This window comes from Nestor notabilis, unplaced genomic scaffold (genome assembly GCF_000696875.1).
Source record: "Nestor notabilis isolate BGI_N333 unplaced genomic scaffold, ASM69687v1 scaffold8790, whole genome shotgun sequence".
Taxonomy (NCBI): domain Eukaryota; kingdom Metazoa; phylum Chordata; class Aves; order Psittaciformes; family Psittacidae; genus Nestor; species Nestor notabilis.
The window spans coordinates 15,376-39,205 of record NW_009912494.1 but is presented as its reverse complement, the minus strand read 5'-3'; the positions used below and the strand labels follow the sequence as shown (position 1 = coordinate 39,205).

General features: G+C 45.6%; 1 protein-coding gene across 1 annotated transcript in view; it reads right to left on the bottom strand.

Moving 5' to 3' along the window:
• CACNA2D2 (calcium channel, voltage-dependent, alpha 2/delta subunit 2) overlaps window positions 1-15,965 on the bottom strand; it is a gene marked incomplete at its 3' end in the record, with an annotated part of 173,142 nt that extends 157,177 nt beyond the window's left edge. The window contains 1 exon segment of the mRNA XM_010019736.1: window positions 15,885-15,965. Coding sequence (XP_010018038.1) covers window positions 15,885-15,965 — 81 coding nt within the window.
• Window positions 15,966-23,830: the final 7,865 nt, after the last annotated feature.

Sequence of the window (23,830 nt, the reverse complement as noted above, 5' to 3'; positions counted from 1 at the left end):
TTCTGATGAAATATGTAGACATGTGCACTGTTACTATCACTGCTTCCCATGAAACAAGAATCCAGCATGGAATATAGAATTTGTAATTTAACAGGGACCCACACGTCTCCAAGGTTTTTGGTTTGGTTTTCCTTTTTTAACCTAGTCAATGAGCCACTTCTAAATGAAACAAAGCTTCTTAATAAGAAACTCATGCTGGATAAAAATATATGCTACCCTTCTGGATTTTAATATGCTGCTTCTTCATCCACATCCCCCCAGTATTCCCTTGTCCATTTTCCCAGCCAAAAGGCTGAGAGCACATTTAAATGGAGAATGGACAGCTATGATCACCATCAGTATCGATACAATCAGCAATTCTGGTAAACCCAACCTCCAGCCCCAAAGCATTGCTTTTTTATCACCACCAGGTATTTTTATCCTGCTCAACACAGAGGTGCTGCATGACTTCCCTGCTGGCTTTCCTTCCACTGAGGTACAGCATATAAAATAAACCAGTGCAGAGGACTTGATGGGTTATCAGATGAACTGCCTAAATTCTTTCTTGAGCTTTTCCTCTTGCTTTGTTTTGGACTTGGTCAAGTGACTGCAGGAGATCCTGTGCCCAGAGGGCTGTAACTGAGGCAACAGGCCTATGCATATGGCATTGCAGCACACTGCCTGAGCAAACCAGCTGCTGAAGGGAAAGATTCAGCTTTTCCCCTATCACACATTTTAAAGTTATTTGCAGAGGGATGTTTTTTACAGGTTTATTACTCCAAATCCAATAGTAAGCTGCTTTTGCCAATACTTCAGTTTATCTGTATTGCAGAGTACCATTCCTGGATACTCACGACCTGAGTGACAACGCTTTGGAGATGCCTTCTGCAGCGTCACCTAAGACCAGCTCTGCTGCCTGGCTGAAAAATCCAACAAACCAGAAGCTGACACCCTCCTCTTGTCAAAAACCCCACCAACCAACCAACAACCCCTAAGAAAACAAACCAAAACCTCCACATGCTTCCTATGAAGCAGCTGCGAGTGGACTCTGATAACATCAACCTGTAGCTTTATTCAGACAAGTGGAGCTTGTTCAAATACGTGCACAGACAAATATATTCAGTGTTAATTGTGCAAATGTTGGGGCACCACAAATTCAAGCATCTGAGTTCCTCCACTTCCAGCACAGCAGTGGCACTTGGGAGAAAGCTCATAGTCAAATAGAAATACAGTATCTGCAGTGCAATACATACAGAATTACCGGGAAAGTAATTGCTTTTGGCATAAATGGTCGTCTTCAAAGTTTTCTCTAGCATAGAGCCCCTTCAAAAAGAACAAGAATAAATTTACTGCATGTGAATTTATTCAAAGCTAGTAGATTCAGTATAATGAAATCCTCCTAAGCAAATATCTGATAAAGAAGCAAATGCTTAGCACTTGACCCCAGGAGCCAGGATTTCTTGACACACGGCTGCAATGCAAAGCAGCAGGAACCTCAGAACTGCTGGCGTGGAGGAGTCAAGCAAGGAAAATCTCAGAGGGCTCGACTCGTGGGAGGCACAGAGGCAGATGGCACCGTGCATAGAGCTGCACAGGGACCAAGGCAGCTCACATCTTGGTCCCCAAACCGACTGAAGCCACCAGTGCTACCAGAAGATGGTCTCTGGGGGACTCTGAAAGCCCCCTCACAATTCATGCTGTACCCTTCCTTTGCTAAGACCCTGCATCCACCTAGAATGATGAGTTTTGCTGAGTTTTCACCCAGGCTTCTTTGTCCTATTGCCCTAGATGTGACCAGCAGCACACTTCGGTTTTCCCTAAACAGTCAGATGCTCCTTATGAGAAAAACTTTATTAGTCTGTTAAATAAGAGAGGAAAAAAAGGTGCCATTCATTTGCATCAAAGGATCTTCAATCCTGTTACACTTAAACCTTGTCCAGAGTGTTGCATCTCCATACCCAGACATCCCACTGGCTCACGAGCTAGTGCCCTACATGGTTAGGTACTCTGCCATTCAGCAGGCTCCCCTGTTCTAAGGATGGGATTCCCTCTGCCACAGATCCTCCCACATCCCAACTTCATAGCCTGTCTTGCTCATACCACTGTTCATACAACAAACACCACAGCAGTCTGTTGGTTATGGGTGACAGCTGCGTGGCAAACCCTGTGCCTGTAGAAGTAACTGAGACCAAGGGCCAAACCCATGGAGGCCGTTTCCATCGTACATACGATGTGTCACAGAAGATGAAATGCAGCAGCACTCTGAATTCACGTTATCTCTGCATACAGCATGTCACTTAATTGCCCAGAAAAGCCTCTTGGAGAAGCATATGGAAAGTTTTCCCATGAAAAATGACACTGCTCAAAGTCTTTTCTAGCTAGAAACCACTCAACAGCTCTATCACTACTGACATCTGGGACATAAGCTTCAAAGCAGTTAATTTACAATTTTAGCTACAGCCAGTTTCCTATAGACATTGATATCCAAAGTAGATAATTGTTATGCCAGAAAGCAGAGTCACTAGAAGAGGAAAAGGTAAAGAAGAAAGCCATGTAGTAATTCCAGAGAGCAGTGCTGCCACTCCATGCATTCACTCTGACACGTCACAGCGGCTTTTAGTGCAAACCTCCAACCTTCCTGTCCATAAGAACATCTACACCCCTCCACACCAGTGCTGATGCCTATTTACCTACCTCCACATGACCTCAGGCAGGTGGGACGATGTCCTACAGCATGGAAGCACCACTCTGCCACAGACCATGTATGCGAGTTTTCTCCTACAGTACCCAGACCTGCCAAAGCTGCATTTGGGATTGCCGATGACCCCATTTTAGCCTCCCACATCACTGGACATTTAAGGCAATTCTTCTACAAGCTATTCTAGAAGATACTGCAATGCTTCTACAAGCTATTAATGAACAACCATCAAGACAAGCCCCCAGCTAGGTCCCAAGGCAGAAAACTAAAGCCTGTGTGTGTATCTTGTTGGTACAACTGCAGATCACCTGTAGCACCGAGCTCAGCTACTCAGCTCTGCCAATTAATTGCTTAAGGAGTTGTCACCATAACACAGAATGAGCAGCCAATCACACTGCTCCACTCGCTGCCACATTCACATTACCTGCTCTGTCTCAAGGACCCACTAGGGTGGTCTCCCCACATGTCCCTTTTACAGACACCACACACCTCTGCTCTGGACAGGGGTAACTGAAAGAGCCAATTCACAGTGAGACCTCAGAAACAAATGCTTCCTCTGTGGCTTCATCACTTCCTCATCTCTGTCACCCCAGAAATCAGCAGCAGCTTCAATGCACCTGCAGGGTTTCAAACCACACCGACAGTTCTGGGGCAAGGCTGGTTTCTTAGCCTGGTGTCCCACCTCCGTCTGACACTTGCAGCTACCAAGAAATCACATAAGGCCCTTAGGACTTTTCCCTAACACAGCTTCCCCCAGATACTGGTTCAGTGAGTTCCAAGTGCTCAGCCCTACTATACCCATATACATCTCGTGATGGACAACAGAAAAAAAACATCTGCTAAACCCCCCAGAATTCTCTTCCAAGAAGGCCCCTGTAAGGGCTGCACCCTTATATCATTTGTCTGTGAATCCTTTCCCCAACCTCTTCCAGTGGCTCCAGTACTCTTTCCAGCCCATGAGGCTAGGATGCCTAATCCTACAGGCTAAAGTCATATGGTGTCCCCCACTAACCCCATTCCCTGGGATAGCCACAGACAGCAGAAGACCTCTAAGAACATTTCACAGCCTTATCAAGCAGGGCATGGTCCAGAAATCACCTGTCACATTACAGGCTGACAGGTGGACATCCCATGTACAGCTAAAACCAACCCTATTTTGTGACTGCACCTGGGCATAACTAGCTGTTGTTTCAGAACTGGCACCCTCATTTGCCAGTCTTGCCTTTAGAGCTGGTGAACCCAACAGGAACTCAAACTTGATGGTAACTTGATGACTCCCATCAGCGAGTCTGCACAGAGCAAACTGGTGACCTCAAGCCAGTAGCCGACTGAATGGCATCCACATTGCTGTAGAAACAGTCACAGCTGGGGATGTGCTGTAACACACCTTCCACATATACAGGTATCTTCTTCAGCCAACAAGAAGGGTTGTAGCTTGCACTGGGTATCAGCATATGCTTTAGAAATGAATCAGATTGTAACCAATATGTTAGGAAGACAGGCCAGACTCCTGGAAGAGTGAGGCTAGGAGGTGGTTTCTGCTAGCAGAGTGCTTTCAGTTTGAGGTTTGCATTGAAGTTGTTATATCTACAGCTGTGATGAAAAAGCCTTCCTTAATGCTGTTTTGCAATAGCAGGAGAAGCCTGATTTCCTTATTGAGTTGTGTATGCAGAGAGGCTAAGTCTACAAGTGCCAGAAAACTGCAGTTCCCTACCCTCCTTTGGGATGCTGCAGGTCAAGGTGGAAGTACAATGGCAAGTACGTTTGCCCTGATACTGCATTTGCTTTGTGGGTAAACAGGGACCATCTACTCCCTGGGCTGTCATTCTGGCATCTTTCATGCTACTAAACTCTCTTTAAAAAGAAAAAGGAGGGTTTATTAGAAAGTTAGTGAGGATCTGAATGCCAGAGTGAGAAATCCAGAGGAAGGTTAAGGATTTTTTGATTTTTACTTTCTTGGTACAGCTGCGCAGGAGGTGAATGAACACCAGAGCGTTTTGATTTCCTGCCTGGTTTCAATAAACGTTGCACTCCTAGGCACCCAAGGGACTGCTGTGGTTTGTCAAAACCAATTAATTTTCTTCCACAGAATGCTTCAGGCACCTCGAAATGTCATTCGAGAGCTAGCACACAGCTAAGGCAGAGGGAAAGCCAGCTATCAACTGCTGCTCGGGCTCCAAAGTCACCCCAACAGCGGAGGCAGAGCGAGAGCAAAGGCATGGCACATGGTCACGGCATGGGGAGCTGAGGGCAGCTCAAACATGCCATGTGTTACAAACCCTATCAGTATAAACAAGAAGCTGCAACCTGTGAACCATGCCACAAATAAGTTTCCTAAGGGAGAACTCCAAAGATAAAAGTTTGTCTGTCTCACTTGTATTTCCTAGGATCCACTGCTCAGGGCTAGCAGATGTAGTAATGAGCCAGAAACAACAAACTGAACACTTGTTATAAGGAAGACGCTTGGAAAACTCCTGGAGTCAGGATTCACAGGTTGCCTCCCCAGCCCTCCACAGACTCAGTGTGCAGAGTGAGGGTTTCCCTTGCCCGAGCCTCAGTTCACCTACTTAGAGCAGCCAGGCTGGAATGTTTTCCTTCTCTTCTGTATGGTGATGTTTGCAAGTAATTTTAATAACCAGCCAGGCTGGACGGGGCTTGGAGCAACCTGCTCTAGTGGAAGGGGTCCCTGCTTGTGGTAGGGGGTGGGAATTGGGTGAGCTTTAAGGTCCCTTCCAACCCAAACCACTCTGTGATTCTATGCTATGATTTCTTTTTCACTGAACAGAGAGATACAGAGTTTAAAAATACATTGGAGCTATCATTTATACTATCAGACATATACAATATTGATACTCTGAATACTCTATGTATATAGCTCATGTCAAATAATTATCACTGGATGTTAAGTAGCCATCCTTTCCCCTCTATGAAGGGCAGGGATGGAGACGGATGTTTTTCCTCTGCAAAAGAGGCAGGAGACAAAGGACAGTTTGAATTTTTAACAATTTCTCTTGAGTACTGTGGGGTCACAGGCAAATCCCTGCTAGAGCAGGGAAAAGGAACAGCAGCTGACGTTCCCAGCAAGAGCTACAGTAAGGCCCAGCCTACTCACAGTGCCCAAGAGAACTGGGAACCAAGGCTCCTTTGAGGATCCTAAGTCCCTAATCTCAGGTCCAGTGTCATCCTTGCTGGACCACTGACAAAAGCAGAAACAAAGAACTTCCAAAAGCAAAGATGACAGCATGCTGAGCAGTGAAGTGAGCTTCAGAGTGTAACAAATCTTTACAAGAACAAGCAATAAATCCACTTGCCTTTGTTTTTCTGTTCATCAACCATGGTATCTGCAATGACCTACTTGTTTTTAAAAGTAACCCAACATTTACCATTACAATCTTCTTCACTCCTGAAGTCACATAAATCCCCTGCTGTCTCCTCCTTCTCTATTTACCTGGCCTTACAGTCACAGCAGGGATCTGAAAATCTGCTCCCTGCCTCCTAGCTACAAGCAAAGGCTTCGCTTGGGCATCCACAAATGATAACTAATGCTCCTGCTTAAACAATCCCTAGAGTGGCTCTTCTGACACATATAAACATCCAGATCCTGCCACAAATCCAAGACACACCACCCAGGCATTTAGGGAACTGCCCTGATAGAAACAGCTGTGCCTCTCATTCACAGCATCTCTTCGCCCAGGAAATCTCATGTTTCATTCAGACAGGATTTTTCTCAGTGCTCTTACTTACTATTTAATATTTATACTATGGTCAGTGTCCAAAAAGCATGACACTGTTGGTCACGGTAGGTGCTGAACAAACACATACTGAATCTGTCTTGGATGCTTACAGGTGTGAAAGGTCAGTTAGAAAAGAGTAAAAAAGTCAATAAAATCTGAAGCCCTGTGAATAACTGAATAACAAGAACAAGACAAATATAAAGCCTCAAAAAATGAAACAGAGAAATCTTCCAAAATATATCAAAACAAAGAGGAGATGCTCCACATGTGTCAGTTGGCATTGATTGGCCCCAGAGCAACAGAGAGAGAGGAGAATCCATAACCACTAGCATCACCTTCCTGCTACATTTCCTCCTTAGCCTGTTCATCTTCCTTCCTCCCTGCATTTCCTCTGCTCTGGATATGACCTCTGAAGCTATGAGAGAGGCTGATTTACTCCTAAGACACAAAAGAGCATGGAGTTTTTCAAGCTCATTGCATGCAGAAGCATCAAAACAAGCTGCAAAGGATACTAGTGTTGGAAAGTGACAGATCCCTGAAGGTTACCAAAATCTGGAGTCTCCCAAAAGGCAGAGCCAACTCCTTCAATAAAGCAACAGCAAACCACAGCTTTAACCATAGCACGGGTCCTCAGCCTTCGAGCAAAGCTCTCCAATATAAGCACATCATCTAGACTTCAATGAGGAAGGCAAGCCTCATCTAAAACTCCACTCTCTCTTCCTCCCTTACAATAATATTTAACTCTAAATAATTAAAAGGAAATAAGTACCTATGAAGCCAGCAGAATCATTGCAGGCCAATAGGTCAGCGTGGCTGGCTGTTTGAAATAAAGGGCTTATTCAAGTTATTCACATCAGATGTCAAAGGTGATCTGTTGTAATGAGAAACGATAAATATGCTCACTTAGAATGCAAGCTCGCAGCTGTAATTTATCAGCTTGAAGCCACACTAGAACACAAAAACCACAACTGTGCCCTTGAGAAGTCACCTCCACCGTGTCCTCCCCACCTTCCCAAGCCCTCCAACGCTTCTATGTTCGGAACAAAGGAGATGTGACACATCTTACTGCTTCCTCCATACAATAACACTGAGCATCTAACGACAGTTTCCTTCTTTATACCTTTTAGTGCAACTGTGTATGTGAGCACTGACCATTGCAGGCTCCTCCACAGCCCAGTATCTGGAACTGTTGTATTAGCCCCAAGAAAACCAGGATTCAGTAGTGTCCAGTAACCAGCATTTGCTTGACAAACCTACCAGGAAGAGAAATGCAAATTCCACAGCCTGCAGCACCCCAAGTTGAGGGGGCACTTCCACTGACAAATAATACTTAAAATCTTAAACTGTGACAGAATATATGTACATATTTTCTACTGGTTTGTATCTGGATCCATGATAGAGCTGTGTTTTTGGTTATCAGCTCTGCTCACAGGAGACCGAATCCCAGGCTATTACAATTCCCTTGTGAATGTAAAGGAAAAGAACCATCTGGAGAGCATAATAAAACAATTAACTTTCCATTAAAGAATAATCTATGTATGTTTTTAAGGAGGCAAACTTTAATGATCTCCACCTAATTACTCATCTTGCATTCTGGCAGGGCTGGATTGGACTCTGTGTTTGTTTTTAAACGCAGTCTGAAGGTAAGGATTTAAGCTGAAATGGATGTGGGGACCACACAGGCTCCTTCAGCCAAGGGCAGGACAACCCAGCTGAGGGAGGTTTCCAGAAACATCCACCAAGGTCTCATCATTCCCATGGATTCATATGTCTGTGTAATGGCAACACCATCAATTGTACGAGTGTCACTGAATATTCATGAGGATTTTACAAACATGGCTGTTGACAGGCTACGTTTTTGGCCATGAAGTGCAGAGCAGCACACTCAGGAGATGCATGCACCTGAACATCAGTCTGTTGAATGCTGGGCTCATTTAACTTGTCACCAAAAGCAATATAAATCAGAAATGACTCCATAAAACTCAATGGCAGCCCTCTGCGATTTTGCTCACTCACCAGCTAGCTGCAAGTGTGTTATCTTTACAAAGCAATTCTGTGAAGCGAAACGGTTCAAAGCAAGGGCTTTAAGGACTTCAACTATGCCTGTTGCCCCTCCAAGGACCTGCTAACTGTGCCCCGCTGCACCACAAGGGCTGTATACAGCCTAACCACCTGCCTCAGTTTCCCAGTGGAAACTGGGAACACATAGTAATACCAATGAGCTAGGAAGTGTGCATGCCTAAATGTCATCCCAGTTTACACAGTGCTTTCCAGCAAGGCTCGCAAACATTTGGAAAGGGCCAAATATAGTTTAAGCTAAAATTAACTGGAACATAAATACCAGAACTCAACCACTCAGATCGCTCATTTAGAAAACCTACCTGGGACTCTGGGCTTTCCAGCATGAGAACCCACACACTGAAGAACTGGTAAATAGTGAGACAGTGCCTAGGCAATCCTGTGCTACTATCTCTTGAGTGACTGATTGAGATCAGGTGGTGACACAGTGCAGGCAAGTTTATGCCTCTCCCTCCTCCTGCAAGCTGCTGCTAAGTTTTATGATCTGAAAAAGTCATTTAAAAAAAACCCTCAAAATCATAAACCTGGCACACTAACTAACAAACTAGTCACACCTGAGTCCTGCTGGAAAAATCCCTGCCTCAGTTTTCAAATGTTGTAGAACATTTTCCTTCACAGCTTCTGTCTGCAAAAATGGAGCAAGTTTTGAGTTTAAGAGTCTAAGGCATTTTAGCCTCTGAGACTTCCAGCCTGCTCCTCCCCTACCACTGTAGCAGGCCATCTTTCTCCATTAAATATATATATACACACACAAAACCACATACATATATGCACACACTGATCTCAAAGCAGGGCTCCTGCATCTGCCAACAGGCTGTACACTGCATCAGCACAATGGCTCTGGTGCAGGATCTGCACCACCCACTGGAAAGGATTTAGCAAGGGGTGCTAACGTCACACACTGAGCAGCCACATACAGCTATAAATTATTCATACACATTACTCTAATTATGCAAATGTACTAAAAGCTGGAGCATATGTTTCCCTGACATCTTGCAGTACAGATGCAATATGGTTCCAGTAGAGAGGAAGAGTGAGAAGATGATGGGTGTAAGGGGGCTAACAATGGCAGGCAGTGGCCCAAGCAAAGGGTGGCAGAGGGCCTCCCTTCTCCAAGCAAGCCGCTGCAAGGCTAAGGATATTTAAATGCTCCTCCTTGATAATACAGTGTTGGCTTTGCACTCAGTGCTGAACAGAGTGCTGAGGCTGCTGAACAGCCCAGGCAGATTAAAATAAACCCAAGCAGTTTGGAACAGGAATGTGTTTATCTGGCATCACACACTTCCTCTTATCAAACATGAGGAGCAGGGGAGGGCACAGCGATGGTGCGCGGAAGCGGGCTGTGTGCACGCTAGTACGAGAGGGGGAAGGGGGAGAAGAACAGCAAGGATCAGACAGATAATGCATGAGCTAGGGAACCAAGAGCATGGAGCTAGGCATCATCTGCCTGGGGTACAGAGTCTATACTCTTGGTCAGACCCCAGACAGGCACTAGTTGTGGAAAACTCAATTAGGTCCTTCCTCCCTTGCAGCATTTGGAAGAAGGCAGGCAGGCAGTGCTGCTGTAACATAAGCAGCTGGCTGTGTGTGTTGCCCAAGCTTCGGGCTCAGACTCCTTCTCCCAACTCTGCCGAGTGCAGTGCAGTCACTGGGCATCACTCAGCTCCCACTCCAGAGGCTGGGGCTGACTCCTCAGAGATAAAAGGCCAGATGAACTCTGCGACAGTGTTTTCAAGTCAAAACTGTGGATCACAGTACTGGCTTGAGTATTAGAAAATCAGCATCTTATTCCCAACTCTGCCATGTCAAAGGACCATATCACTGTCCTTGTGCAAATGCCCAGTCCACCTGAGAGAGCTCTTAGGAAGCAGAGGTGCTCCCCAGACGCTGTGTGCAGAACACCATGCTGGGGGGCTTCAAGTCTCTAACATCATTCATATAAAACCCCATTATATGGGTTTCAGAAAGGAATACTTTCTGAATTCTCCGGCCCTACTGAATGACCAGGTGAATGTTTCTCTACCCAGAAAACAAAAGAACAAATTAAACATCATGTTACACCACAGCTACTTGGAAGATTTAGGCTATGTTACTATTACACCAGCAGTTACCCAAGATCAAAAAAGTTGAAGAGAAAACTCTGGCAGCTCCTTTGATAACAGCCTGTCTTACCTCCCAAGTGTTGGCATTAAAAAGACTCCCTTGCTCTGTGTTGTAAGGGATGCACTCACACTGCCATGTGAAATACTCGGTACTGCAGAGACCCCATCACAGTGACTGTGTGATATACAAGGTGGATGCCACTTCAGCTGTTCAGATCCAAGCCAAAACTTGGCTAGTGTTGCTTTTTTAAAATCCAAGTTCTTGTTTGTGCATGGATTGACCACAGTTCCTCACCTGTGGGTGCCTCAGCTCAAGAAGGATGGCCAGGCTTTGCAAACAAGATGTGATGTATCAGAGAAGCAGCGCTGAGCAGAAGGGACAGGCAGGCTGCAGGTGATGCTGTGAGACAGACAAAGGTAGGGATGACTGCGCAGATCCTGGTCACTCTGCCCCCAGCCCTGGCCAGCAGGATTTGTCCTTCCATTTCACAAAAGACCAGATGAATGAGCAACAGCACTTCCGCCAAGCAGAGATGCCAAACTGACAAAACAAAGCCGAGGAAACAGCACAAGATAACATGGAGAAACGACAGACAGACATGAAAATGGACTGAAGTAAAATCCAATGTTAATTACAAGGACTAAGCATAGTCAATTCTGCTGTGACACATTCAGCAAACCCCTTGGGGGTAGCAGGCTGCATCCTAAAGGGCACAGTACGAGTCTCCCCTTTCCCTGGACTCATTCTCCCTTCCATGCAGCCCCATGTGTTGAGGGCCCAGCACAGCTCACGTGGAGGCTCACTGCCTGCCCAGCTCCGCCAGCAACCTGCTCACCTTGGCTCACCCTGAGCTCAGCTTTGGGACAATCTGGCCCTCTACGGACTATATGTTTTCTCATCACCAAGGCCAGCAGTACCCATATCCCCCAGTCGTATGCCAGTGATGCCTGCTAGCATCCCTCTTCCAAACAGGTGAAGGCTGCCATCACCTCCACATGGGTGCTCATCCCTGATATGAAGCAGTCCTCAGGGAAGACAACCAGAGAGAAGAGCAGAAAGGAGGACAGCACAGAAAAGGGGGTTCAGCACTTATGCCACTCAGCTTTTCCCCATCTCTTTCTGAAGGCTTTGGCTTCCTCAGAAATTGTCAGCACAGAAACCAGCCCATTAACAGGCAGCCACAGATAACAGGGAGAGGAGAAGAACATTGTCTGACCAGCTAGCTCCTTGCCTTAGGAGACATAGGGTCAGATGCAATTTAGATAATAAGCCAGAGGAGACTTGGAAGCTCAGGCTGGCCATCCAGCAAAGGAGTTCTAACCCAACATCCTGGAGAGCTGCTCAGTAAGGCACAAAACCCAGCAGCACACATGACTCTGCTGCCATCAGTCCCACCATGAGTGCTGGCACAGCAGGACACTGGTACGCTGGGACAGGGCAGCACCAGCATGAAGAAATATCTCTTGAGCACAGAGTCTACCCTGGAGCAGGTTTTGCAACATGAAGAAAACATCTAGGCTGGAAACACAACAAATTCATCCATTTTTGACTAATGTCAAGAACTTTTACTTGTGCCAAAACACTGGAAGAAACACAAATTTAGTGCAGTGTAGCATGAAATGTCAAAACGAAACATTTTTGTCTTGCAAAATGTTGAAGAGTCCATCACAGCCATGAAGAAAGTCACGAACAGGAAAAGAATGGAAGTCAGGGAGCCGGATTTTTAGTGTAATATTCCTTATTCTAGAAATAATCGTTTAAAGAATTTCAACCTATTCAGCCACATCTTAAGGGTTCCGCGTATCACTGTGGCAGTCAGTTAAATCAGCAATGATTTGTGCTCTCAGTTATCTCTGGTGAGCTGTGAGGGAGGCGAGGACAGGGAAGCAAAGCATCATGCCCTCATCTCTGAGTGCTGGGGTTTGTTCTGAGGCACAGAGCAACCAGCCAGCCAACGTGATGCTGCACCACCAGCACCCAGAGGGCTGAACACTAACTTCACTAGGCAGAGAACCTACAGTCCCAAGCCCACAGCATTCACATACAGGCAGCCGCAGCACAGCCAGTCTGACCAATGGGGACATTTGTAAGGTGGTACCTCACAGCTGAAAGGAGAGCCCCTGGCATGACACTTCTTTGCATTTCAGAGCTTCTCACCCTCCCCTGTCATTGTACAGAAAAACAGCCCACTTGTGCAAAGAAGCATCTGAAGGGTGTAAGCTCGGATCATCTTCCCAGGGGAAGCATATGAGCTAACTCCCTCTCTACTCTGCAGGAGAGGAGGGAAGCAGGGGCAGGTGACATTTAGTACCCCAACTCTAAGAAACCACTGAAGAGTTAAAATGAAAGTCCTTCTTGGGTGGGCAGCACTCCAGCAAGATAAAATATTCAGCACTTATGTTCCTGGACACCATTTTTCTGACAATAAATTTCATGCCTCATTATGCCACAACAGTTATATGATTTCAGTCAATAACCAAGGAACAGGTCCATATCCTTTCACAGCAACCCAAGGAAAATTGTTCATAAGTAAACCTGACAAACCTTACAGAAGGGTGTGTTTATGACTATTTACTGGTCTGTCATGCCTGAACCAGAAAGGGAAGACCCATTCCTGGCACAGCACCACCTCCAGTGCTTACAGGCTTCACAGATCCATGAGAACACGACCCACAGCCAGGCACGGCAGAGCCCACTTGAGTTTACATGGACTACTTTTGTCTGCAGTGACGCTGGAGCACTTTTCCCCCTACTTCTAATACGCACTATGTACCTGAAGTCCCCCTCTGCAGACACTTGGAATGTCCCAGGCTAAAATGGCAACTCCAAGGAACATCAGCAAATTCTGGCAAAACCCAGGCTTTACTTGCCCCATTTTTCTCTACCCTTCCTGCCCCCTATGGACCTATTCTTGTTCAATAATAAACCTTCCTGAGAAATCCCAGCGGGTGGGATTTGCTTCCAGCTGGACAGACACTTCAGCTCCTGCTGCTCCTCAGGCAGTGCCTCTCCCTTCTCCCCAAGCCTGCTAGCTCAGTGTCAGGGCACCCCACAGCACTGCGGGTTGGCGCTGGGCTCCAACACATTCATCCTAGTTGCAAACATGATGATGGAGCAAGCTACAAAGTCCAACTTACAAGAAGAGGAGCACGGACTAAGTCCTGACCTTAAGAATTAGCTGCCAGCCTCTAAATTTTGAGTGTGGTTGCAGTAGAACATGAATATTTTAATTATTATTTTTTTAACCCATGTCTCAGAGGGGTTTACAGTACCATTTAATGACATTAAACAGCTCCCATGCTACAACTCAGACGAACCTGTGTGCTGTGGGTGGGTAAGAGGATCCCAGTGAGTACAGCTTCGAGTTCTTCAGGAGAAAGCACTCTGGGCTATTCCACAGCAGTGAAGCTACACTAGTTTGCACAAGCAGGCGATGTGGTCTTTAAGTGTCATTCACCTGATACTGCATTTATGAATCAAATCTGAACTCCACATCCCAAGTTTTGCCCTGGAGATCCACACACAGCTGTTTTAACAGCTGCATGTTGGAATTCTCTGTAGCTCATTTCTTGGCTTGAGGTGGTTATGCATTCACCAGATACAATAATCATGCACAGCTCACTCCCTCCATGAGAAGGTTCCAAACCAGATTTCAACCCCCCCCTTCAATCCCTCTGTAGTCAGTTTATCTGGTACTAATCCATTAAAGTGATGCACTGTGTTCTATCAGAAGAAATAAACAGAAAAAGTGGGAAGCTCTCTTACCTGTAATTGCCTGACTGGCCAATAGAAGTCAAGTGCTGGCAAATTGGAGGTGTAATTTCTGTTTAATTATGGTAGTAAAAAAAACCCCAACAGACCTATTTAACATGCAAAGGAGCAAAACTCAAGGCTAATAAGAATAAATTGTAAGAGAGGACATGTACAAAATGTAGCAGCAGTCTCTTTTTTCTTCTTTTTTTGTTTTAAATGTGCTCTGCTAAAGACTACACTGGCTGTTGCTGCTACGTATTACCTGGAAAACTTGCATCCCCAGTTCTGATTCCCAGACCCTGCCAACATGCAAAATTGCACTGCACAAATGCACAGATACAGTCAAAATTACTCGTTAAAACCAAAGTGGTGTATACACTTTTCATGCTGCACATGAAGTTTATATCAATCCAGTTGAAGTTCAGTTGAAATGAATGCAAGCAAAGCCCAGATACACCATTCTAGAGCTGAAATATGAACGTGAATGAATGGATGAACTATGAAGAGTTTTGCAAGTCTTCAGTTAAATTCATTTTAAAATGCATTTAAAAGGAAACAGTGCAACTTCTGTCTTTAGGCAATGGGTTACAACCAACAGTATAAAACATGAACAGTTCTGTTGAAGCCAGGATAGCTGCTATTGTAACAGACAGCAAAAGGCCCATAAATCACTGGCATCTGAGAAGAACATGCCACTGCCATAAGAAAACACAAATATACCCCACATTTTTTTCTAGGGTGACATATTTACCATGCTAGAGAAGCCTATTTTCTTTAGATTAACACCATAACCCTAATTTCAAATTACTCAGTTTCAAACCAGCAAGTCAGCACTACAGTGTTGGGAAGGAGAAACAGGGTCTTACTGGGAAGAGTAAACAGGGAAGGTCTTAAAGACCCCTTGATCCACAAACCTAATAAGCCACAACAAAGGTGTTCCGTAACTGCCCTAACCCAACCCAGAGCACTGCTGCTGGGAGAAGAAGAGCCCTGGCTTCTGCAGCCTGCCCTGCCTGGGCCCTGATGCTATGTCAGGGAGCAGGAGAGGCAGATGCCAGCATCAGTACTAGGGGTTTGTTTTGTGGTACTTGGAAACAGAAGCCAAACAAGAATCGCAGTTTTACCTGCAATGTATATTTAAAATCACAGAGCTTGCAGCGGCTAGTCCAATTATCCTTGGAACATTTCTTGCTTTGTCAAGAGGAGTTTAAAATCAAAACACAAATTAAACTGCCTTCAGTCCCTGAAGGAAAGGTAAGTTGGATTTAAGATTCATTTAGTATGTCATATAGGAAAAAAACCTCACAGGTACATGCTCAGATCATAGTAACATGCAGCCTGACAGACAGACAGATATAAAACACACTCACTCCCACACACTCAATAGATGCATCAAATTGACCAGCAACTAGAAGCACAGTCAGCCATGACCCTGCACATGGAATGAGCCAAAAGGGTGACTTATTGCAAGTGTTCACACAGATGAGAACATTCATTGCCATGAGGAAGGCAGCACAGGTAAAAGACAGACATCTTACCCCTCTGAGCTGCTGGACTCCACCAAATATCCTCATCACTCCATCAATCTCCTGCTCCAGCCTCCTGGCCCAGTACTGCATACTGCAAGAGATGGAGAGAAAGAGAGAAAGAGAAAGGGAGAGAAAGAGAGAGAGAAAGAGTCAGAGCCCTGACACGCAGCAGATAAGCAAGGGGATTGAAGGGAGAGGCAGGAAATTGGTGCCCTCAGCTAAGTTAACTGCTCTTTCTGCAGCACTGGGTACAGGCAGAATACCAAGAACAGGAAAATTACAGCTGGGGCTGGTTTTAAACCTCAAGACTTCAAAATTTATGCACAAGGCACCATAGAAAGAAAAGGGGAGAAAAGGTACAATAAAAATGGCAAGGCATGGGTTGTTTTTTTTTTAACTCTTTATATGAACAGTTGCAGTAGATAATTATTGAAGCCCCGAGTGATTAACGGGAATGAAGTGCTGTGGTATACAGGAAACAGTTTACTGCTTCAGCAGGCCTGTGTGGCAGGGAGCAAACACAGAGCCATGGCAGGACCAGAGGTGTCTGTCCTACTGGAGCAATGGATTATCCCTGCAGCGCAACAAAAGGGACCTGGGCAGCACCAGGAGCCAAGCATGGGGCATTGAGTGCCCAAGGGCTCAGCAGCTTTGCACCTTCAGCTAAGCCCAACCTGAGCCAGGCAGTGATTCTGTCAGGTCCACCATGAGTAAAGCTGCCTCCTGGGGCAGCAGAAGGGCCAGGAGCTGCCACATAGCATCTCCTTTGTCCTGACCCCTGCACAGCAAGGAAGCTGGCTGCCACTCCTTCCAACAGGCACAACCACCTCCTACAGATCCAACCACACAGATTTCCACTTAGAGCTATAACTCCAAGTTAACAACAACAACAAAACCCCCTCTTTCTGATCCACAGAACTTGGTAATTCTCCTTCTTTTAATGAGCTTTCCGGACTCCAGTTGCTGGCTATGCAAATATCCAGTCTCCCAACTGATCTGGAAAAGCAACGCTCGGTTGCCCCTGCACTGCTTGGCACTGCCCCCGGTGCTTTTTCCACAGCAACATCCATGTCTCAGCACCACACCAGAGAAAGGAGGGAAGAAGCACAAGGAAGGTAAGGCCAGCATCATGGCAAATCAATGGTGGGAGGGAGCAGACCAGCTCTGGGGCTTTGCACTTTGCTTAGGTTCACCAAGTGATTTCATTCCTCACGCAGTGAGACGTGCCTGAGGCAGCCCACACACACTCCTCCACCACCTGCAAAGCCATGGGAAGAGGCTTTCCTGGAGATCAAGGAGCAAAGAAACCCGATGAAGAAGCACACGGCTCTGAATTATACAGCACGGCCCAAAAGCCAGGCAGAAGCACCAAAGCAGAGAGAAGCCTGAGATGATGGGCAGAACAGAGCTGAAGCATCGCTAGTGAGGGGTGGGGGGGACAGAGGGAGGCACTGGCAGAGAGACGCGTGTTACTCACAAAGGCAAAATTCATGCCAGTTAATAACACACAAGGCTGCAGAGGAAAACAGGATTTAATTGCACACACCAAATCTTCCCAGTTTTCCAGTGCAACTTTTGCTATTTCCGACATCCCTGCAGAGGTGACACTGACTCTTCTTCCCTGGGAGCCTGGCTGGGGAGGAGGGGACATCCAGGGATGGAGATGGGTGAAGACATCTGCAAACCCACCTTTCTGCCAGAGAAGGGAAGGCAAGCCTTCGGTGGGTCTGCCAGTGTAAAGATCATAGAATCCCAGACTGGTTTGGGTTGGGAGGAACCTTAAAGCTCATCCAGTTCCAACCCCCTGCCACAGCGTGACACCTTCCACTAGAGCAGGTTGCTCCAAGCCCGTGTCCAACCTGGCCTTGAACACTGCCAGGGATGGGGCAGCCACAGCTTCTCTGGGCACCCTGTGTCAGGGCCTCAGCACCCTCACAGGGAAGAGCTTCTGCCTAGGAGCTCATCTCAATCTCCCCTCTGTCAGGTTAAAGCCGTTCCCCTTGTCCCACCCCTACAGACCTTTGCCCAAAGTCCCTCTCCAGACAACGGGTCACAAATGGAGCTGAGGGGGATGCTGGGCTGGTTTTTCTTTCTTTTCTTTTCCTTTTTCAGTCAAACATTTTATTTTCTATCAAAGGTATATTCAGGTTGGCCAAAAATTACCCACAAATCTTGCAAAGCATATTCTCCAAAAATTAGTTTGGTTTTTTTTTTACATAGTTTTTTTACATAGTCATTTTTTAAATAATCTTTTCTCCCCTTTCTCCAGTTTGTCCAGTAACTGCAAACAGTCAATGACAAGCTCATACTGAGCCACAGGTCTGAGAAACTGCTGAGGACTTATGGAGCTGATGCCTTTCCTTAACTTCCAGCTCTGTGCAAGGTCCTCAGTTTCAGTGTCAGCTCCCTCCAGGAACACCTACACCAGCACAGCAAGGGAAAACAACCACCCATGTTGAGCTGTATCCATCAACATTAACAGCTGCTCAGAGCCGCATAAATGTCATGTCTGGCCAAGCCTTCAGAGAGGATTAGTTATAGAGGAAGACAGAGGCATCAGTGTCACTCTGTTGGCATATGCAGAAGAAGATGCTGAGCACTCAGTCGGGCTGGGATTTACAATTAATTTAAATTTAGTCAGCAGATTTGTTTTAAAAAAGTAACAATTTAAACTTATTCCACCCCCTGCCTCCGCCCCAAGAAGCACTACTATTTTAAGGAAAAGCCACTGGATTTTTCATTCATGAGAAAGACTGCAATTCCCTTCAATTGTGCAGCCTCATGATACCTGGCACTCAACTCTCAACCTTACAGACCAGCAGTTTTCCAAAGTCCAGCTAAGCCTTGTAGTACAAGCTTTAGATACCACTATTAAAAAGTGTATCACTACCAAAAAAGCAGGAAGGGATTTCTGCACAGCTGGCACCAGGCTTCTAGATCTAAGAAGTAACAGCAGAAGCAGATTCTTTCTTTTTGGTCTAATATGGCTACACAAGAGCTTTTGCCAGTGGTAGTAAATGATTTCTTTTCCAACTAGCACATCCCTTGCCCGTACTACAGCACTGGCAAAAGCTCTTCTGTGTATGTGACCCATTACTATGTCCCTCTAGCATAATACCCATGACCAGAAGCCTGCAGAGTAGGCCACATCCCAGAATACAGAGGTTTCATCTCACTTGCAATATGCTGGGTTGAAAGCCACCATTAGCAAAAAAAACCCAAAAAAACCACCCCCAAAATACATAAACCTCATTATTATTCTGTCTCAGTTGACCTTCTGCCTCTTGGTTCTCCTGCACAGCCGCTGCACTTAAAATTTGATGTAAGATGACCATAGCAAGGATGAAGAGGGTAAAGAAACTGCTAGCCCATTATGAACATGGAGATTTCTCTCTGAAGCGTGTCTTCTATGGAAGCTGTAGGCAATAAGACATGACAGTCATTACCTTCCTGGGCCATTACTGCACATCTCAGGTGGTGTTACAGGGCTTGAGGAGCAATAACTCCTCAGAACACGCAGCCTGCAGTGCCCTACTGCTCTTGTGAAATGGCATTTACAAATAAAGCATAAAGAAACAGCTGATGCACTGACTGGGAAGCCACTAGCAGGGATATAGTGCTGCTCACAGAAAGCCACTGGGCTACCTTTATGAGCAATGTGCACAGTGTCCCCCTTAAACCAAGTACCACTTTAGTGTCCTCTGTAGTGAATTAACATGGGTGAGGAGAAAACCTCTGAGCTCAAGTACTTGTGACTGCACTCAGTAGAAACTGCCTCCAGGAACCACATGCAAGGAGCGTGACAGCCCCATCATCCCCTGTCCCTCTTTAGCAGGGACATGCACAGCATATCCCAGTGACCCCCATCATCTCAGCTGGCTCTACCTTTGCTGGGGAGTCTCCGTAAGGCTCTTCGCACCTAACAGCTCTACAACTATCGTACATACAAGTATGACCACACACATTCAGGATGTACGCTAGAAATCTCTTGCAATGAAGAAGATGGGTTTGTTTCCCTCCCCTGTATATTTTACAGCCTCCTGTGCAACATTTAACAAGGGGCAGAAGTGATTTTTGAAAACACACCACTACTTATCACTGCCTCTCCACAGAAAACTACAAAAATGCTAATTGATTTCATAATTTGCATATTTGATTTTTCTTAAAGACAAGATAAAGTAGGCTTAAAAAAGCAACAGAGCTTCAAAAATATTTACTGTGACAAGCAGCACATCAGGAGGCAAATCACTGCTGCTGCAGTCATGGCCAGGAAGCAAAGCATCCTGCCTGCCCCACTGCTGCTCCACGGGTGCCTGTGCCTTGCCACTGGCTGCAGCAACCCTTACGTAGGGTTAGGGCACGTTTCATGCTTCAGGTGACCCAAGCGGTTGCAGAGATTTCTGTGCACGTCCACGCTGGTTTGGGAGGCTACACCACTGCTCCAGCTGTGTGGCTTTGGAAGCAAATAAGAGGTGCCTGGGAAGCCAGGAGACAGGCTGTCCTTCATTCACAACCTCCCACACTGGTGCACAGCACAGATGGCAGCCTGGAGTCCTGGTCTTTGGTACAGGAGCTGAAGACATCTGCAGACAAGCCACCAGTGCAAGCCATGCACTGACAGACTGTGCCAGCACCTTGAGCATGTACCACTGCAGCTCAGCCCCTTGGTGGGTCAGGGTACAGGGACAGACCCTTCATGGGCTGCAGTCACACCACAGCCAACCCAGGGTGGATAAGGCAGCTACACAAACTGCCAGTGAACAGAAGCCTCATTGCAAATGGCCTGTTACAAAAGCACAGGGAAAGGAGAAGTAAGAGGAAAGAAAATTAAGTTTTCTGCTTGAGGACACTTTTTTTTTTTTTTTTTTAAATAGCCTTAGGAGAGTGCTTGTTTGGCTGCAAGCAAGAGAGGGTGTTAAAAAGAAAAGTAAGAGACTAAGTCCTTTTCTCTTGCTGCCTTCCTGGACCAAAAATAAGAGAAGGATTCACACAAACATGAAAGGACAAGAGGAAAAACTACTTGCTAAGTAGATATTCCGTCCCAAAGCTTCTAGGGCTCTACACAGAGAGTGTTCTGTACAAGTGTCTACACTTCATGCAGTGTGTTCAGCCAAGAATGCTTCACTCTGATTCATATGCTTTGGTTCAGTGCCCAAATACTGCTATTTAATAAGGTTATTAATTGCTGTGTTGTCTAATTTTTGCTGTGCAGGAACTTCTTATAATTGGCTTATTCCTTCAAGGCGCTTAATCCTTTAACTATAATAGCGCATGTGTCAGTGCACACATGTGCATGTGTATGTGCACCCTCCTGCCCCTGCTGAGTCTCCTTACATACCTAGGCTGTAAAACCCCACCAGCCAATGCTCACCCATCAAGGAGAAAAGGCTGCCTTTCTTTTTTCCTGAAGATACAACTTCCAGAGGACACTTGTTCCCTTCAGAATAATCAAATAACTTCCTGACCATGCTTCCAGACATTATCAACCCTCCCACACTGTGATTTTATGACTCCTGCTTAATGTAATGTATGTGCATAAGTGTTTATGTAAAGGAGGGGTGGGAAAAATTTGCCTGTTGGAATAGTCTTTTCTTAGTATTTGTCAAGACATTATTTACCTCTATCATCTGGTCTTCCCTATAGTAAGAAAGTATCTTTGACATTATCATAGGAGGAAAGGAAGGGACAAATGAGTATTACAACTCTGTCCCAAAGATCTTTAAGAAACATGAAGGGGAAAGCTAGTGGGATAGCGTGTTCTATATTCAGCTCTATCAGCAAATTACTTTGCTCCCCTCTATTCAAACACTAACTTCCTGTGCCTGTTTCTCTCTCCTATCTTCTGTCTGCTTCATCTCTATTTTTTGGCAGCAGGGTATGTCTTGCAAAAAAACCAAACCCAATACAAGTGCCAAACCCCCTAAATGGATCCATCCTGATCCCTGATCCGATGGCCCCACAACTATTACAATACAATAAAAGGATAACTGGGGACTTCTCTTGCTCTGTAGGATAGAGCTGAGCAAAAAGCGAGGGGAAAGTAGTCTGACTATGATACAGAAAAACTGTGTTACATTGACAAATATTCCTGTAGATACCTGAAGGAAAACAAACAGTAGCCAGCAACTTGCACCAATGACATTTAGGGCAATAGGAAAATCGTTCCTTATACACGATCTCTCTATCAGAAAACAGAAGCATGAACCACTTAGGTCTAACTCCACCTAGAAACAGCACAGGCGGTAGGTGGTGAGCCAGCCACAGACATGAGGGATGGCAGGAGCTTCGGGAATTCCTCTTCCACCATCAGTTGCACTGGGACATCTGAACACCTGAACCTTCCGCAGGGAGCACTGCCTAATCTGTTCTTTAAGTCCTCTGCTGAAGGTGAACCCAAGATCCCCACAGTACCTTCTTCCAGTTCCATTTTTCACCACATGGTAGAAAAACTTCCCTTGTTACCCATCCTAAATCTCACCTCCCCCTTCCCACTTATGCCACCTGCAGCAGACACTGAAAAATTTTATTACAAGCTCCTAAGAACTGGATGATCATTATTCTGTTACATCGTTTGCCCTCCAATTCTTTACTTTTCTACTCCAAACTCAGTTTTTTCCAGCTTTCCCTCCTCTGCACTGTTTTCTAAATACTTCCTCATTTTTTGTTGCCCTGCTCTGGATTCTCTACAAGTTTACCTACAACTCCAAAGGCTCATTCCAAAATGTGAGATCAGGTACTGCAACAGAAGTCAAACTCAGTGCTGTATGAGGAGGAGCACATCACTTCCCCAGCCTTGTCCAAGAAACTACTGGACAGTGCAGAATAAATTTGCCCTTCTGATCCACAGTAATTCCCAAGATCTCTTCTGCCACACTGCTATCCAAAGAGATGTTCTTAATCTGTATTTGTCCATTTAATTTCTGCCTCTTAAGTGCAGTACTCTGCATTTGTTATCACTGAATTTCATTTTGCTGATATCTGGCTCGTCGCTCAATCTTTCTAGATCATTTGGAATTCTGACCATGCCTTCCAAAGCACATCCAACCCCTCCTAGCTCAGTGTCGCCTGCAAGTTTTATAAGCACATTTCCCATTCCATTGCTTAACTTATTAATGAAACCACTGAATGAAAGCAGGTCCAGGGCAGATCCCTGCAGGACCCCACTTGAAATGCCCTCCCAGTATGACAAAGAGCCACAATAACTATTCTTGGAGAGCTACGTGTCCAATCAAAATATCTTGCATTTCAAACTTTACAAAAAGCTGATCTGGAGTATTTGATATGCAAAGGAGCTGGAGGCCAAAGGATAATTCAGTGAATAATTTAAAGCCTAAGAGTAGGCTTGAGGAAAATTGCAATCTGTTGGTGGATGATTTGCCAACAGAAAGAGGAAGGAGAAGTCACTGAATGTGTTAGCTGACACATTTGCCCGGCAGCGCTGCGATAGGCCCTCATGCAGGCACCACATTCTCCTGATCAAACATGTGCCGACACCTCTCATTGATACAGCACTGAAAAGAACAAATGACAAAGTAACCACAGCAACCATCTTCTGCAGGGCAGAGGACAACATTTTCCCAAAAGGCACTTCCAGCCATGAACCCCATCACCGAGTTCCTCGCATCCTTATCAGCCTAGAGTTCATCTTCAGGCCATCACTCAATGACGCAGCCATCCTGCGATGGATACTTAAGACGTTAAGAGTGTTATTTGGCAGAACTTTCATAGGAGGCTCTCCAAATACATTGAAAATATGCAAGAATTAATCTTCACAGTCTCAGCACACTGCCACCAACTCATACTTCTGTAAGTGAAAGCAGACGGGCACCTCTAGATGGTACACTAGTTTGCTATTTTCAACTAGGAGACAGAACAAGTTCAGCAAGAAGCCCTCAGCCATGCAGGGAGTCAAATCGAGCCACTTCCCAACTGTATAAGCAAAGCTGAATTTGGTC